Source organism: Chiloscyllium plagiosum, unplaced genomic scaffold (assembly GCF_037043375.1).
Source record: "Chiloscyllium plagiosum isolate Xiang-an unplaced genomic scaffold, Cpla_swu_hap1 HiC_scaffold_46, whole genome shotgun sequence".
In the NCBI taxonomy this organism is placed as follows: domain Eukaryota; kingdom Metazoa; phylum Chordata; class Chondrichthyes; order Orectolobiformes; family Hemiscylliidae; genus Chiloscyllium; species Chiloscyllium plagiosum.
The window spans coordinates 12198294-12213560 of NW_028270184.1; the positions used below are offsets into that span (position 1 = coordinate 12198294).

The 15267-nt window shown below is 59.8% G+C and overlaps 1 protein-coding gene across 3 annotated transcripts in view; it reads right to left on the reverse strand.

The window, feature by feature from the left end:
• Positions 1–15267, reverse strand: part of LOC122543886 (pyruvate carboxylase, mitochondrial-like) — a 931966-nt gene that overhangs the window by 82818 nt on the left and 833881 nt on the right. For all 3 annotated transcript variants that reach the window (XM_087983758.1, XM_087983759.1, XM_087983757.1), the window contains 2 exons: positions 3782–4026; positions 1272–1451 (listed from right to left, as the gene is read on the reverse strand). In XM_087983758.1, the coding sequence (XP_087839884.1) occupies positions 1272–1451; positions 3782–4026 (425 nt within the window). The remainder of the gene's footprint in view (positions 1–1271; positions 1452–3781; positions 4027–15267) is intronic.

Sequence of the window (15267 nt, forward strand, 5' to 3'; positions counted from 1 at the left end):
GAGGGAGAAAGACAGAGAATGTCTGTGGGAGGGAGAGTGTGTGTGAGAGAGAGAGAGAGTGTGTGTGTGAGAGAGAGAGAGTGTGTGAGAGAGAGAGAGTGTGTGCATGTGTGTGTGTATGGAAGAGACAGAGAGGGAGAGAGACAGAGAGTGTCTGTGGGAGGGTGTGTGTGTGTGTGTGTGTGTGTGTGTGTGTGTGTGTGTGTGTGTGTGTGTGTGTGTGTGTGTGTGTGTGTGTACAAGTGTGAGAAACCAGTAGTGCCATTGCTGGGCCTGAGTGGGACAGCGGTCAGGAATTGAGCCAAGTGCCCAGACAGTCAGGCTGATGTTGACTCTGTTGCTCTTTCTGTAGACACTGCAGGGAGCTGTTGAGCTCTCCAGCATTCTCGGTGTTACCCAGAATCCCAGCGATGTTTTGTCATGTTGGCTGTGCTTTTCACTTCCATCATCTCAGGGATAAACATGGTCTAAGTCATGTCACAGACAACTGGCACTGAGCCAGGCCGAGGGCATTTAAGGAAGGGTATGTAAAGGTTTGGTGAAGGATAGAGACTGGTCCTCTGACGTCCACTTGCTCCAGCCCTGACGCTCAGTCGTAGCAGTGTGTGCTATCAACGCCCCCACCCCCCCCGCAGAAATTCACCGAAGATCCTCAGACTGCACCTTCCTAACCCCATGACCACTTCTGTCTAGAAGGACAAGGGGCAGCAGATACACGGGAACACTGCCCCTGCAGGTTCCCTTCCAAGGATAGACTGGGAATTATTGTTCCTGAACCGCCAGGCTGAGGAGAGGTTATAAAATCACATGGGGCATGGACAGGGTGTTTTTTCACAACATGAGGGGAGTCCAAAACTACAGGGCAGAGGTTGGACGTGAAAGGGGAAAGATTTAAGAGGGACCTAAGGGGCAATTTTTTCACGCAGAGGGTGGCACGTGTGTGGAATGAGCTGCCGGGGGAGGTAGAGGAGGTGGGTACAATTAAAAGGCATCTGGATGGGGTATGTGAACGCTTGAGAGAGAACATGGGCCAAATGCTGGCCCAGTTTACTCTGGTAGGCACAGGCGTGTTGGGCCGAAGGGCTTGTTTCCGTGCCGTGTGACTCGATCAGCCACTCCCCCCGTCCCTTCAGTGTGGCCCAGGTCAAGATCCTGCGACTCCCTCCCTGCGGCTGTCGCTGTGGATTGGGAGGTGGGGAGGGAGGGAAATTGGAAGGGTGGGGAGGTTGGGGGTGGGCTGGGTGGAGCAGGCTCCCGGAACGGCGAGGTACCTTGCTGCGGAACGGCTCGGGGAAGCCTCCGTGCGGAATGCCGATGTATCCCTGCAGGAACTCCACCAGCGACTGGGGAAAGGAGAGCTCCTCGGCGTCCTGCTCCACGTCCTCTGCCGTCAGGTTGTTCTGCACCATGAACTGCGCCAGGTCCCCCACGATCTTCGACGAGGGCGTCACCTGCCGACAGACCGAGGAGAGTCGGGTGAGGAGGAGGGAGGGAGGGAAGGGGCGCCCTGACCACCAACCCCTGCCACCCTAACTTGGGTCACCGGACTGCTCGAGAGGTGAGGTGGGGGGTGGGTGGCACGGGGAATGTGGGCCCAAATGCCTCTTTGTGACTCCTTCCTCACCACTGGGCAGGGCCTCAGCTAGGGGGAGGCCGGTGGGGTTGGTGGGGGGGGGGACCTGACCCTGGGGTCGGAAAAGGGGCGTTCCGAGAGTTAGGCCGATGAGGGCGGCCTCCCCTCCAGGCCCGACGTGATCGGCTCCTTCAGGCAGGAGTCATCCGCCCGTGTTCCCAAGGGCTTCATCGCCATGACAACCGGGAGCAGAATTAGGCCGTTCGGCCCATTAATCCCAGTCCACCATTCGATTGCCCCTGATACGTTCCTCAACCCCCATTCTCCTCGTATCCCAGGATTCCCCCATCAAGAACCCAATCTGCTTGAAAGACGCTCGATGACTCGCCCTCCACACCCCTCTGAGGCGATGGTTTCCACAGATTTCCCGCTCTCCGGCTGAAGAAAGCTCGGTTGCAAAGGGTCACCCCTTCACCCTGAGGCCGTGCCCTCGGGTCCGAGGCCCTCCGGCTGGTGGAATCACCACCTCCACCCTATCCAGGCCTCCATGCCTTCTGCTACGTTTCGATCAGATCCCCTCCTCGTTCTTCTGCACCCCGACAAGCATAGACCCGGAGTCCTCAACCACTCCTCATATGAAACGCCCTTAATTCCTGGGGACGATTTTTTTTTGCCCGAGTCCTCCTCTGGCCTCAGGGAGGGCGCTCAAAACTGCTCACAACATCCCAAACGTGGTCTGACCAGAGGAGGTTCCCATTTCTGCATCCCCCCAGCCCCTTGACACGAACGCTACGATGGCATTTGCCCGGCAAACAGCCAACTGAACCTGCATCACGTGACCCGGGCGGCTAACCAGAAAACTGACGCACATTCCGCAGCCCCTGATTGGACGGGTCTCGGGCTGTCTATCGAGTTGCCTGCCTCCCCCCCCCTCCCCCCCTTTTGTCAGAATTGCCGGTGGGACCGGACCTCATCGAGACTGGCACGAGTGTGCGAAAACTCAAAGGGGAGCACAGGTTCGACCGGTGGGGAGTTTTGGAAATGGGGGAGGGGAGATGGGAGGGAGGGGGTGAGGGGGAACAAGAGTCTCCTCCGTCGTCAAATCACAGCAGACTCTCTGAGTGACCAGTTTCTGGGTCAAACTGCAAGTGGAAATTGGTGTTCTCTTTGAAATGTGGCATTCTTGCATCTCTCTCTATCTCTGTCTCTCTCTCTCTCTCTCTGTCTCTCTCTCTCTCTCTATCTCTCTCTCTGTCTCTCTCTCTCTATCTCTCTCTGTCTCTCTCTCTCTATCTCTCTGTCTCTCTCTCTCTATCTCTCTCTCTGTCTCTCTATCTCTCTCTCTGTCTCTCTATCTCTCTGTCTCTCTCTCTCTATCTCTCTCTCTGTCTCTCTATCTGTCTCTCTCTCTCTATCTCTGTCTCTCTCTCTATCTCTCTCTCTATCTCTTTGTCTCTCTCTGTCTCTCTCTCTCTATCTCTCTGTCTCTCTCTCTGTCTCTCTCTCTCTGTTTCTCTCTCTGTCTCTGTCTGTCTGTCTCTGTCTCGCTCTCTCTATCTCTCCACCTGTCTCTCTCTCTGTTTCCCTCTGTCTCTCTGTCTCTCTCTCTCTGTCTCTCCGTCTGTCTTTCTCTCTGTCTCTCCGTCTCTCTGTCTGTCTCTCCGTCTCTCTCTCTCTCTGTCTCTGTCTGTCTGTCTCTCTGTCTGTCTGTCTCTCTCTCTCTGTCTCTGTCTCTCTCTCTCTATCTCTCTATCTCTCTGTCTCTCTCTCTCTGTCTCTCTATCTCTCTGTCTCTCTCTATCTCTCTCTGTCTCTCTCTCTCTATCTCTCTCTCTGTCTCTCTGTCTCTCTCTCTGTCTCCCTCTCTGTCTCTCTCTCTCACTGTCTCTCTCTCTCTCTCTCTGTTTCTCTCTCTGTCTCTCTGTCTCCCTCTCTGTCTCTCTCTCTGTCCCCTCTTTCTCTGCCTGGCTCTGCACCATCCACAGTCAGTAAACGTGCCCAATGCCAACGCTCTTGAGACGAAACCTCCCTGGGTTTGGCTCCTGGTATCCCCGGGAGATTGGGTTTCGATCCCTGGAGGAACCTGGTTGGGGGGGAGGGGTTGCTGGGAAGGGGACAGGAGGGGAAGTGGAGGAGAGGGCGATAGTTCCTGTCACTACTTCTGCCCTCAAACCCACGAGAGCGAGAAGGGGCCCACGATCGTCTCACCTTGATCAGATCTCCGAGGAGCTTGTTGGCTTCAGTGTAGGCCTTCTTGACGGCTTTGAACTTGTTGCCCAGGCCCATGCTGTGGGCCTGGAAGTGGAGATTGGTGTATTGTCCCCCAGGAATCTCGTTCTCATACACGTCGGCGTTCCCCGACTTCATGGTGGCGGTGCAGTCAAACGGAGCGTACAGCTGACGGGTCATCTCCCAGTACTCATTGTAATCATAGACATCCTGGAGATCGATACCTGGATGGTGGGGAAGGGCAGGGGGAAACACAGGACACACAGGCCGGAGGCTCTGAACATACGACCAATATGGGGTAAGCCGTGATGGGAGTCTGAGTGACGGTGTGGCAGGGCTCACCAGCACGGAGGGTCCGAGACTGGAAGAGGTTGGTTCGCGGCTCGGAGGAAAAGTTATCTTTTGGAATGAAGGCGGAGAGTCGGAGGGTCAATACTGAGGGAGTGCCATTCTGTCGGAGGGTCAGTGCTGAGGGAGTGCCGCACTGTCGGAGGGTCAGTACTGACGGAGTGCCGCACTGTCGGAGAGTCAGTACTGAGGGAGTGCCGCACTGTCGGAGGGTCAATGCTGAGGGAGGGCCGCACTGTTGGAGGGTCAGTGCTGAGAGAGTGCCACACTGTCAGAGGGTCAGTACTGACGGAGTGCCGCACTGTCGGAGGGTCAGTGCTGAGGGAGTGCTGCACTGTCGGAGGGTCAGTGCTGAGGGAGTGCTGCACTGTCAGAGGGTCAGTACTGAGGGAGTGCTGCACTGTCGGAGGGTCAGTACTGAGGGAGCGCCACACTGTCGGAGGGTCAGTGCTGAGGGAGTGCCGCACTGTCGGAGGGTCAATACTGAGGTAGCGCCGCACTGTCGGAGGGTCAATACTGAGGGAGAGCCGCACTGTCGGAGGGTCAGTACTGAGGGAGTGCCGCACTGTCGGAGGGTCAGTACTGACGGAGTGCCGCACTGTCGGAGGGTCAGTGCTGAGGGAGTGCTGCACTGTCGGAGGGTCAGTACTGAGGGAGCGCCACACTGTCGGAGGGTCAGTGCTGAGGGAGTGCCGCACTGTCGGAGGGTCAGTGCTGAGGGAGTGCCGCACTGCCGGAGGGTCAGTACTGAGGGAGTGCTGCACTGTCGGAGGGTCAGTACTGAGGGAGTGCCGCACTGTCGGAGGGTCAGTACTGAGGGAGGGCCGCACTGTCGGAGGGTCAGTACTGAGGGAGCGCCGCACTGTCGGTGGGTCAGTACTGAGGTAGCGCCGCACTGTCGGAGGGTCAGTACTGAGGGAGTGCTGCACTGTCAGAGGGTCAGTGCTGAGGGAGTGCTGCACTGTCGGAGGGTCAGTACTGAGGGAGTGCTGCACTGTCGGAGGGTCAGTACTGACGGAGTGCCGCACTGTCGGAGGGTCAGTGCTGAGGGAGTGCCGCACTGTCGGAGGGTCAGTACTGAGGGAGTGCTGCACTGTCGGAGGGTCAGTACTGAGGGAGCGCCACACTGTCGGAGGGTCAGTGCTGAGGGAGTGCCGCACTGTCGGAGGGTCAGTGCTGAGGGAGTGCCGCACTGCCGGAGGGTCAGTACTGAGGGAGTGCTGCACTGTCGGAGGGTCAGTACTGAGGGAGTGCCACACTGCCGGAGGGTCAGTGCTGAGGGAGTGCCGCACTGTCGGAGGGTCAGTACTGAGGGAGTGCCGCACTGTCGGAGGGTCAGTACTGAGGGAGCGCTGCACTGTCGGTGGGTCAGTACTGAGGTAGCGCCGCACTGTTGGAGGGTCAGTACTGAGGGAGTGCTGCACTGTCAGAGGGTTAGTGCTGAGGGAGTGCTGCACTGTCGGAGGGTCAGTACTGAGGGAGTGCTGCAGTGTCAGAGGGTCAGTACTGAGGGAGCGCCGCACTGTCGGAGGGTCAGTACTGAGGGAGCGCCGCACTGTCGGTGGGTCAGTACTGAGGGAGTGCCGCACTGTCGGAGGGTCAGTACTGAGGGAGCGCCGCACTGTCGGTGGGTCAGTACTGAGGTAGCGCCGCACTGTTGGAGGGTCAGGACTGACGGAGTGCCGCACTGTCGGAGGGTCAGTGCTGAGGGAGTGCTGCACTGTTGGAGGGTCAGTACTGAGGGAGTGCCGCACTGTCGGAGGGTCAGTACTGAGGGAGTGCCACACTGCCGGAGGGTCAGTACTGAGGGAGTGCCACATTGCCGGAGGGTCAGTGCTGAGGGAGTGCCGCACTGTCGGAGGAGCAGTGCTGATGGAGTGCCGCACTGTCGGAGGGTCAGTGCTGAGGGAGTGCTGCACTGTCGGAGGGTCAGTACTGAGGGAGTGCTGCACTGTCGGAGGGTCAGTGCTGAGGGAGTGCCGCACTGTCGGAGGGTCAATACTGACGGAGTGCCGCACTGTCGGAGGGTCAGTACTGAGGGAGTGCTGCACTGTCGGAGGGTCAGTACTGAGGGAGTGCTGCACTGTCGGAGGGTCAGTGCTGAGGGAGTGCCGCACTGTCGGAGGGTCAGTACTGAGGGAGTGCCGCACTGTCGGAGGGTCAGTGCTGAGGGAGTGCTGCACTGTCGGAGGGTCAGTACTGAGGGAGTGCTGCACTGTCGGAGGGTCAGTGCTGAGGGAGTGCCGCACTGTCGGAGGGTCAATACTGAGGGAGTGCCGCACTGTCGGAGGGTCAATACTGAGGGAGTGCCACACTGCCGGAGGGTCAGTGCTGAGGGAGTGCCGCACTGTCAGAGGGTCAGTGCTGAGGGAGTACCGCACTGTCAGAGGGTCAGTACTGAGGGAGTACCGCACTGTCAGAGGGTCAGTACTGAGGGAGTGCCGCACTGTCGGAGGGTCAGTACTGAGGGAGTACCGCACTGTCAGAGGGTCAGTATAGAATGAGTGCCGCACTGTCGGAGGGTCAGTGATGAGGGAGTGCTGCACTGTCAGAGGGTCAGTGCTGAGGGAGTGCCGCACTGTCGGATGGTCTGTACTGAGGGAGTGCCGCACTGTCGGAGGGTCAGTACTGAGGGAGTGCCGCACTGTCGGAGGGTCAGTACTGAGGGAGTGCCGCACTGTCGGAGGGTCAGTACTGAGGGAGTGCCGCACTGTTGGAGGGTCAGTGCTGAGGGAGCACTGCCCTGTGAGAGAGTGAGTGATGTTCAATTCCTGAAGTTTCTCCATGACACACACAGACCCTGAAGCTCCGAGACGGGTCATACCTGCCGTGTGCAGTTGGATATGGTGTACCTGATATTCCTCCCCCACTCTCTCAGGCTGAGCCGATTGTCCCATCCCTCTCTCCATCCCTCACCCTTGTGCCTATTCAGCTCCACCCTTATACACATTGACAAGAATTCCCGGCACTGCACCCTGTGGGGAATAGCTTTCAAAGTGTCCCTCATTCCCTGGGTGAGGACGTTTCTCGGCAGGACCCTGCTGGGATTGAAGAGGGCTTTTCCGAAGGTGATGCAGCCAGCTGCACTGACGCTCCAGCTATGGGCACATCGCCAGGCCGGGATTCCCAGGATGGCCAGCAGGAGGGAGCATGCAACTGAACCATGGGAATGGGAATACCTCAGAGACCCCACACTGCACACCCTCACACCGCACATACACCTCCCCATCCCTTACACACCTCCCAGACCCCACACTGCACACCCTCACACCGCACACACACCTCCCCATCCCCTTACACACCTCCCAGACCCCACACTGCACACCCTCACACCGCACACACACCTCCCCATCCCCTTACACACCTCCCAGACCCCACACTGCACACACTCACACCGCACACAGACCTCCCCATCCCCTTACACACCTCCCAGACCCCACACTGCACACACTCACACCGCACACACACCTCCCCATCCCCTTACACACCTCCCAGACCCCACACTGCACACCCTCACACCGCACACAGACCTCCCCATCCCCTTACACACCTCCCAGACCCCACACTGCACACACTCACACCGCACACACACCTCCCCATCCCCTTACACACCTCAGAGACCCCACACTGCACACACTCACACCGCACACACACCTCCCCATCCCCTTACACACCTCCCAGACCCCACACCGCACACACTCACACCACACACACACCTCCCCATCCACTTACACACCTCCCAGACCCCGCACTGCACACACTCACACCGGACACACACCTCCCCATCCCCTTACACACCTCCCAGACCCCACACTGCACACCCTCACACCGCACACACACCTCCCCATCCCCTTACACACCTCAGAGACCCCACACTGCACACCCTCACACCGCACACACACCTCCCCATCCCCTTACACACCTCCCAGACCCCACACTGCACACACTCACACCGCACACACACCTCTCCATCCCCTTACACACCTCTCAGACCCCACATTGCACACACTCACACCGCACACACACCTCCCCATCCCCTTACACACCTCCCAGACCCCACATTGCACACCCTCACATCGCACACACACCTCCCCATCCCCTTACACACCTCCCAGACCCCACACTGCACACCCTCACACCGCACACACACCGCCCCATCCCTTACACACCTCAGAGACCCCACACTGCACACACTCACACCGCACACACACCTCCGCATCCCCTTACACACCTCCCAGACCCCACACTGCACACCCTCACACCGCACACACACCGCCCCATCCCTTACACACCTCAGAGACCCCGCACCGCACACCCTCACATCGCACACACACCTCCCCATCCCCTTACACACCTCCCAGACCCCGCACTGCACACACTCACACCGCACACACACCTCCCCATCCCCTTACACACCTCCCAGACCCCACACTGCACACCCTCACACCGCACACACACCTCCCCATCCCCTTACACACCTCCCAGACCCCACACTGCACACACTCACACCGCACACACACCTCCCCATCCCCTTACACACCTCCCAGACCCCACACTGCACACCCTCACACCGCACACACACCTCCCCATCCCTTACACACCTCAGAGACCCCACACTGCACACCCTCACACCGCACACACCTCCCCATCCCCTTACACACCTCCCAGACCCCACACTGCACACACTCACACCGCACACACCTCCCCATCCCCTTACACACCTCCCAGACCCAACACTGCACACACTCACACCGCACACACACCTCCCCATCCCTTACACACCTCCCAGACCCCACACTGCACACACTCACACCGCACACACACACCTCCCCATCCCTTACACACCTCCCAGACCCCACACTGCACACACTCACACCGCACACGCACCTCTCCATCCCCTTACACACGTCCAAGACCCCACACTGCACACACTCACACCGCACACACACCTCCCCATCCCTTACACACCTCAGAGACCCCACACTGCACACCCTCACACCGCACACACACCTCCCCATCCCTTACACACCTCAGAGACCCCACACTGCACACCCTCACACCGCACACACACCTCCCCATCCCTTACACACCTCCCAGACCCCACACTGCACACACTCACACCGCACACACACCTCCCCATCCCTTACACACCTCCCAGACCCCACACTGCACACACTCACACCGCACACACACCTCCCCATCCCCTTACACACGTCCAAGACCCCACACTGCACACCCTCACACCGCACACACACCTCCCCATCCCTTACACACCTCCCAGACCCCGCACTGCACACACTCACACTGCACACACACCTCCCCATCCCCTTACACACGTCCAAGACCCCACACTGCACACACTCACACCGCACACACCTCCCCATTCCCTTACACACCTCCCAGACCCCACACTGCACACACTCACACCACACACACACTTCCCCATCCCTTACACACCTCAGAGATCCCACACTGCACACCCTCACACCGCACACACACCTCCCCATCCCTTACACACCTCCCAGACCCCACACTGCACACCCTCACACCGCACACACACCTCCCCATCCCCTTACACACCGCCCAGACGCCACACTGCACACCCTCACACCGCACACACACCTCCCCATCCCTTACACACCTCCCAGACCCCACACTGCACACACTCACACCGCACACACACCTCCCCATCCCTTACACACCTCCCAGACCCCACACTGCACACACTCACACCGCACACACACCTCCCCATCCCCTTACACACCTCCCAGACCCCACACTGCACACCCTCACACCGCACACACACCTCCCCATCCCTTACACACCTCCCAGACCCCACACTGCACACACTCACACCGCACACACACCTCCCCATCCCCTTACACAACTCCCAGACCCCACACTGCACACACTCACACCGCACACACACCTCCCCATCCCCTTACACACCTCCCGGACCCCACACTGCACACACTCACACCGCACACACACCTTCCCATCCCTTACACACCTCCCAGACCCCACACTGCACACCCTCACACCGCACACACATCTCCCCATCCCTTACACACCTCCCAGACCCCACACTGCACACCTTCACACCGCACACACACCTCCCCATCCCCTTACACACCTCCCAGACCCCACACTGCACACACTCACACCGCACACACACCTCCCCATCCCTTACACACCTCAGAGACGTCACACTGCACACCCTCACACCGCACACACACTCCCCATCCCCTTGCACACCTCAGAGACCCCGCACTGCACACCCTCACACCGCACACACACCTCCCCATCCCCTGACACACCTCCCAGACCCCACACTGCACACACTCACACCGCACACACACCTCCCCATCCCTTACACACCTCAGAGACCCCACACTGCACACCCTCACACCGCACACACACCTCCCCATCCCCTTACACACCTCAGAGACCCCACACTGCACACCCTCACAGTGCACACACACCTCCCCATCCCCTTACACACCTCCCAGACACCACACTGCACACCCTCACACCGCACACACACCTCCCCATCCCCTTACACACCTCCCAGACCCCGCACTGCACACCCTCACACCGCACACACACCTCCCCATCCCCTTACACACCTCCCAGACACCACACTGCACACACTCACACCGCACACACACCACCCCATCCCCTTACACACCTCCCAGACCCCACACTGCACACCCTCACACCGCACACACACCTCCCCATCCCCTTACACACCTCCCAGACCCCACACTGCACACACTCACACCACACACACACCTCCCCATCCCTTACACACCTCCCAGACCCCACACGGCACACACTCACACCGCACACACACCTCCCCATCCCTTACACACCTCCCAGACCCCACACTGCACACCCTCACACCGCACACACACCTCCCCATCCCCTTACACACCTCCCAGACCCCACACTGCACACCCTCACACCGCACTCACACCTCCCAATCCCTTACACACCTCCCAGACCCCACACTGCACACCCTCACACCGCACACACACCTCCCCATCCCCTTACACACCTCAGAGACCCAACACTGCACACACTCACACCGCACACACACGTCCCCATCCCCTTACACACCTCCCAGACCCCACACTGCACACATTCACACCGCACACACACCTCCCCATCCCCTTACACACCTCCCAGACCCCACACTGCACACACTCACACCGCACACACACCTCCTCATCCCCTTACACACCTCCCAGACCCCGCACTGCACACACTCACACCGCACACACACCTCCCCATCCCCTTACACACCTCCCAGACCCCGCACTGCACACACTCACACCGCACACACACCTCCCCATCCCTTACACACCTCCCAGACCCCACACTGCACACCCTCACACCGCACCCACACTTCCCCATCCCTTACACACCTCAGAGACCCCACACTGCACACCCTCACACCGCACACACACCTCCCCATCCCTTACACACCTCCCAGACCCCACACTGCACACACTCACACCGCACACATCTCCCCATCCCCTTACACACCTCCCAGACCCCACACTGCACACACTCACACCGCACACACACCTCCCCATCCCCTTACACACCTCACAGACCCCACACTGCACACCCTCACACCGCACACACACCTCCCCATCCCCTTACTCACCTCCCAGACCCCACACTGCACACACTCACACCGCACACACACCTCCCCATACCCTTACACACCTCCCAGACCCCACACTGCACACCCTCACACCGCACACACAGCTCCCCATCCCTTACTCACCTCCCAGACCCCACACCGCACACACTCACACCGCACACACACCTCCCCATCCCTTACACACCTCCCAGACCCCACACTGCACACACTCACACCGCACACACACCTCCCCATCCCCTTACACACCTCCCAGACCCCACACTGCACACCCTCACACCGCACACACACCTCCCCATCCCCTTACACACCTCCCGGACCCCACACTGCACACACTCACACCGCACACACACCTTCCCATCCCTTACACACCTCCCAGACCCCACACTGCACACCCTCACACCGCACACACATCTCCCCATCCCTTACACACCTCCCAGACCCCACACTGCACACACTCACACCGCACACACACCTCCCCATCCCTTACACACCTCAGAGACCTCACACTGCACACCCTCACACCGCACACACACTCCCCATCCCCTTACACACCTCAGAGACCCCGCACTGCACACCCTCACACCGCACACACACCTCCCCATCCCCTGACACACCTCCCAGACCCTGCACTGCACACACTCACACCGCACACACACCTCCCCATCCCTTACACACCTCAGAGACCCCACACTGCACACCCTCACACCGCACACACACCTCCCCATCCCCTTACACACCTCAGAGACCCCACACTGCACACCCTCACAGTGCACACACACCTCCCCATCCCCTTACACACCTCCCAGACCCCACACTGCACACACTCACACCGCACACACACCTCCCCATCCCCTTACACACCTCCCAGACCCCGCACTGCACACCCTCACACCGCACACACACCTCCCCATCCCCTTACACACCTCCCAGACACCACACTGCACACACTCACACCGCACACACACCACCCCATCCCCTTACACACCTCCCAGACCCCACGCTGCACACACTCACACCACACACACACCTCCCCATCCCTTACACACCTCCCAGACCCCACACTGCACACACTCACACCGCACACACACCTCCCCATCCCTTACACACCTCCCAGACCCCACACTGCACACCCTCACACCGCACACACACCTCCCCATCCCCTTACACACCTCCCAGACCCCACACTGCACACCCTCACACCGCACTCACACCTCCCAATCCCTTACACACCTCCCAGACCCCACACTGCACACCCTCACACCGCACACACACCTCCCCATCCCCTTACACACCTCAGAGACCCAACACTGCACACACTCACACCGCACACACACCTCCCCATCCCCTTACACACCTCCCAGACCCCACACTGCACACATTCACACCGCACACACACCTCCCCATCCCCTTACACACCTCCCAGACCCCACACTGCACACACTCACACCGCACACACACCTCCCCATCCCCTTACACACCTCCCAGACCCCGCACTGCACACACTCACACCGCACACACACCTCCCCATCCCCTTACACACCTCCCAGACCCCGCACTGCACACACTCACACCGCACACACACCTCCCCATCCCTTACACACCTCCCAGACCCCACACTGCACACACTCACACCGCACACACACCTCCCCATCCCCTTACACACCTCCCAGACCCCGCACCGCACACCCTCACATCGCACACACACCTCCCCATCCCCTTACACACCTCCCAGACCCCGCACTGCACACACTCACACCGCACACACACCTCCCCATCCCCTTACACACCTCCCAGACCCCACACTGCACACCCTCACACCGCACACACACCTCCCCATCCCCTTACACACCTCCCAGACACCACACTGCACACACTCACACCGCACATACACCTCCTCATCCCCTTACACACCTCCCAGACCCCGCACCGCACACCCTCACACCGCACACACACCTCCCCATCCCTTACACACCTCAGAGACCCCACACTGCACACCCTCACACCGCACACACACCTCCCCATCCCCTTACACACCTCAGAGATCCCACACTGCACACCCTCACATCGCACACACACCTTCCCATCCCCTTACACACCTCCCAGACCCCGCACTGCACACACTCACACCGCACACACACCTCCCCATCCCATTACACACCTCCCAGACCCCGCACTGCACACACTCACACCGCACACACACCTCCCCATCCCTTACACACCTCCCAGACCCCACACTGCACACACTCACACCGCACACACACCTCCCCATCCCCTTACACACCTCCCAGACCCCACACTGCATACACTCACACCGCACACACACCTCCCCATCCCCTTACACACCTCCTAGACCCCGCACTGCACACACTCACACCACACACACACCTCCCCATCCCCTTACACACATCCCAGACCCCGCACTGCACACACTCACACCGCACACACACCTCCCCATCCCCTTACACACCTCCCAGACACCACACTGCACACACTCACACCGCACATACACCTCCTCATCCCCTTACACACCTCCCAGACCCCGCACCGCACACCCTCACACCGCACACACCTCTCCCCATCCCTTACACACCTCAGAGACCCCACACTGCACACCCTCACACCGCACACACACCTCCCCATCCCCTTACACACCTCAGAGACCCCACACTGCACACCCTCACATCGCACACACACCTCCCCATCCCCTTACACACCTCCCAGACCCCACACTGCACACACTCACACCGCACACACACCTCCCCATCCCCTTACACACCTCCCAGACCCCGCACCGCACACCCTCACACCGCACACACACCTCCCCATCCCCTTACACACCTCAGAGACCCCACACTGCACACCCTCACACCGCACACACACCTCCCCATCCCCTTACACACCTCCCAGACCCCACACTGCACACACTCACACCACACACACACCTCCCCATCCCCTTACACACCTCCCAGACCCCACACTGCACACACTCACACCGCACACACATCTCCCCATCCCTTACACACCTCCCAGACCCCACACTGCACACACTCACACCGCACACACACCTCCCCATCCCCTTACACACCTCCCAGACCCCACACTGCACACACTCACACCGCACACACACCTCCCCATCCCCTTACACACCTCCCAGACCCCGCACCGCACACCCTCACACCGCACACACACCTCCCCATCCCCTTACACACCTCAGAGACCCCACACTGCACACCCTCACATCGCACACACATCTCCCCATACCCTTACACACCTCCCAGACCCCACACTGCACACACTCACACCGCACACACATCTCCCCATACCCTTACACAACTCCCAGACCCCACACTGCACACACTCACACCGCACACACACCTCCCCATCCCCTTACTCACCTCCCAGACCCCACACTGCACACACTCACACCGCACACACACCTCCCCAT